At 52.2% G+C, this 3,155-nt stretch overlaps 1 protein-coding gene across 1 annotated transcript in view; it reads left to right on the forward strand.

The window, feature by feature from the left end:
- The window catches only part of MARS2 (methionyl-tRNA synthetase 2, mitochondrial), an 8,006-nt gene that overhangs the window by 1,636 nt on the left and 3,215 nt on the right, over window positions 1–3,155 (forward strand). Inside the window, exon 2 of the mRNA XM_009892054.1 lies at window positions 136–470. Within this exon, the coding sequence (XP_009890356.1) occupies window positions 136–470 (335 nt within the window). The remainder of the gene's footprint in view (window positions 1–135; window positions 471–3,155) is intronic.

Raw genomic sequence — 3,155 nt, forward strand, 5'->3', positions numbered from 1 at the left:
CTCTCCACGGGTGAGCCTGGGCGCCGCGGGCCCGCACCCTCAGGCTCCTCCCCGGGGCTGTCCCCGTTCCCTGTGTCCTCGAGCTCGTCCTCAGGCCCCCGTGTCCTTTCCTTACGGCCCTCTCTGCCGTTTCAGGGACCGACGAGCACGGGCTGAAGATCCAGCAGGCCGCGGCTGCCGCAGGGACGTCGCCACCGGAGCTCTGCGAGCGGGTCTCGGGCCTTTTCCGCCAAGCCTTGACCCAGGCCGCCATCTCCTTCACAGACTTCATCCGCACCAGCGAGCCCCGACACCAACGAGCCGTGTGCCATTTCTGGGGGGCCCTCCGGGACGGCGGGGCACTCTACAAAGGGTGTTATGAGGGCTGGTACTGCACTCCTGAGGAGTGCTTCCTCCCTGAGAGCCAGCTGGCCGAGCGCAGGGATGCCCAGGGACACCCCTGCAAGGTGTCGGTGGAGACCGGTCATCAGGTAACCCGCACCAGCCCAGCCAAGGGTTGTCAGTCCTGTGGAAACACTGGACACTCATCTCATGCTCTGGTCTGGCCAAATTTCAGGGTGTTTAATGCGCCCTGTAGCCTTTTGTGATACATGTCAGCTGAGACTCATCTGTATTTCATAGAATGTCTCTTTTGTGTTTGTAGTGGTGTGTGGCTGTGCAAGGGAGAGCTGCCAGAGCTCCAACCGCCAGATGCAAATTTCAGCCACGTGCCATGGGAGTCAGCTGCTGCTGGCTTCCACAGGCTGTTGGCCTGGAAGTAGTGTTTTAAAGCAGTGATGAAATAACTTAGTTGTGCAGAAGGATAAAGGTGTTTATAATTAAGGTGTTCATTGGATGTCTGCTGTTTCAGACCTGTTTTGTGAGGCAATTCAGTTTGGCCTCTGGACATTTTTCATCAGTTTTGTCACATGGGTTTCAGCCCTACATAAAACCATGTAACATCATCTGCCTGTGGTCTAGTCTGATGACTGAATAGTGGTGCAACCAGGAGTGTGGTACCTGACCAAGAGTCTCCCACCACTGCATTTTCTGTAAGGTGTCAGGAGTTACACGATTTAATCCAGCAGTTGCAGATAATTGTGCTTCAGAGCTAAGCAGAGGTTATGCTCTTGTGATACTTGTACGAGGCTGGGGCATAGGAGTGCTGATTCACAGAGAAAGGGCTATGTTGGTAAATAATATCTCTTGATAAAGAACCTAATGTAGCTGGGGAAAAGATGAAGCTTACAGGCAAAGAAATCATTCTTCAGATCTAAGATAGAGCCAGCAGGCTTCAAAGTCAAATGTACCCTGAGACCAATTACTTGTCTTAGTTGCATGTTGCACTGTCCAGGAGAAACGGTCTTGCAAGGTGGTAGAAAGAGATGGTAGCTGTTTATCTCCAACCAGAAAGAGACAGTTGGGCAGTTTGTTGCTTGAGGGTTTGGTGAAGGAAAAGAGGGAGTTTAGAACATGCCATAAAACCCGTACTTCTGGTGAGTGACTTTGGGTATCCAGTAGAACCTGTGGGTGAAAATGTATAGCTCACCTTTGAATGATGTTCTTCAGGTCTTCCTTGAACACTGAGAGACCAGAGTCTGTTCTGTAGGAAATGATCCTCCTCCTTCTCTCTGTTACTGTGCTTTTGTGTCTCATAATCTGCAGAGAAGCTTGGAGAGGAGCTGCCAGAAGCTCCCAGTGTGGTCAGGGTACAGAGCACAGGCATTCAAGAGGTAGAGGGAACTGGGCCAGTTTAGTTTGGTGAACAGGATGTGAAGGGACAAGCTAATAGCAGCCTACACCTCTTCACAGGGCAGTTACAAAGATCACAAAGCCATGTGTGTCTTCGGGGTGCCAGGTGCTAGGGCAAGGGGTGATGATGCCACAAGCTGTGCGGCGTCAGGCCGGGCATTAAGGATAAGCTCTTTTCCCAGGAGGGTGGTGCAATCCTGGGGCAGGTCCCCAGCGATGCGGGGGAGCCCCATCCTTGGGATGTCCCAGCCTTGGCTGGGTAAGGCTCCTGTCACCCTTGGCTGGTGCCAGCCCTGCTGTGAGCAGGCTGTGGGGCTGGAGAGAGGTGGAGGGCCTGTCCCACCTATGCTGCTCTCATTTTATGGGTTCATTCTGGTGTGGGTGGTGGATTAGTTTACCTGTAGAGCGAGCAGATGCTCCATTGCAGGACCAGAACTGCGGTGTTCTGTATTTGCTGGGAAGGGAGCTGCATTTATTGAAGTATTGCATTCATTGCTTAGGTCCAGCCGGCAGACAGTTGGTGCATGTGGGGCTGCAGGGATTCCCTTTCTGATGCGGAAACGAGCTGGAGCTGGGAACTGACCATCCAGGGAACGTGATGAAAAGCCCCGGGGGGCTGGTAAACAACAAGCTGAACATGAACCAGCACTGTGCCCTGGCAGCAACGGCAGCCAATGGGATTATCTCAGGCTATGGAACAGGAGCAATAGCCGTTCAAGGGATGTGATTACTCCCCTCTACTCTAAATGACCACATCTGGGTACTACATGCGGTTTTCTATGCCCCAATACAGGAAACACAATTCAGAAACTGGAAGAAGTTCAGTGGAGGGCCACTGAGATTGTTAAGATGCTGGAGCACTTGCCATCTGAGGAGAGGCTAAAGGAGCTTGCTTCTTCAGCCTTGGAGAAGACAAGATTTTGGGAGGGCCTAGTGGCAAAAGCTCCCCAATACCTACGAGGAGGTCATCAAGATGGGGCCAGGTTCTAATGGTACATGGCAGGAGGATGAGAGAACAGGTGTAAGTTGAAACAAGAGGGTCAGACTGGATTTACAGACAAACTTTTTCCCTGTGAGGACAGCCAAGCAGCAGAACAGGCTGCCTGGGGAAGTTCTGCAGTCTCAATCCATAGACGTTTTCAAAATGTGCCTGGCTGAAGCCCCAAGTAACCTGTTCTAACCCTGTAGGTAGCCCTGCTGTGAGCAGGAGGCTGGACTAGAGACTTCCTGAAGTATCCCGTGCTCCTAAGGTCAGGGCTGTTTGAAGGTCAGGAGAGACGGCACGCAGATTTCTCTGCAGGGCAGATATTCCAGTAACTGTTGGCAGGCAAGCCGTCAACAGAGACACCAGTTTTGCAGGTTGTTATAATTACTCCGCCCTTTATCATCCTCTCTGTATGCTCCACTCAGCAGTTCTCAGGAGA

Source organism: Charadrius vociferus, unplaced genomic scaffold (assembly GCF_000708025.1).
Source record: "Charadrius vociferus isolate BGI_N301 unplaced genomic scaffold, ASM70802v2 scaffold1279, whole genome shotgun sequence".
Taxonomy (NCBI): Eukaryota; Metazoa; Chordata; class Aves; order Charadriiformes; family Charadriidae; genus Charadrius; species Charadrius vociferus.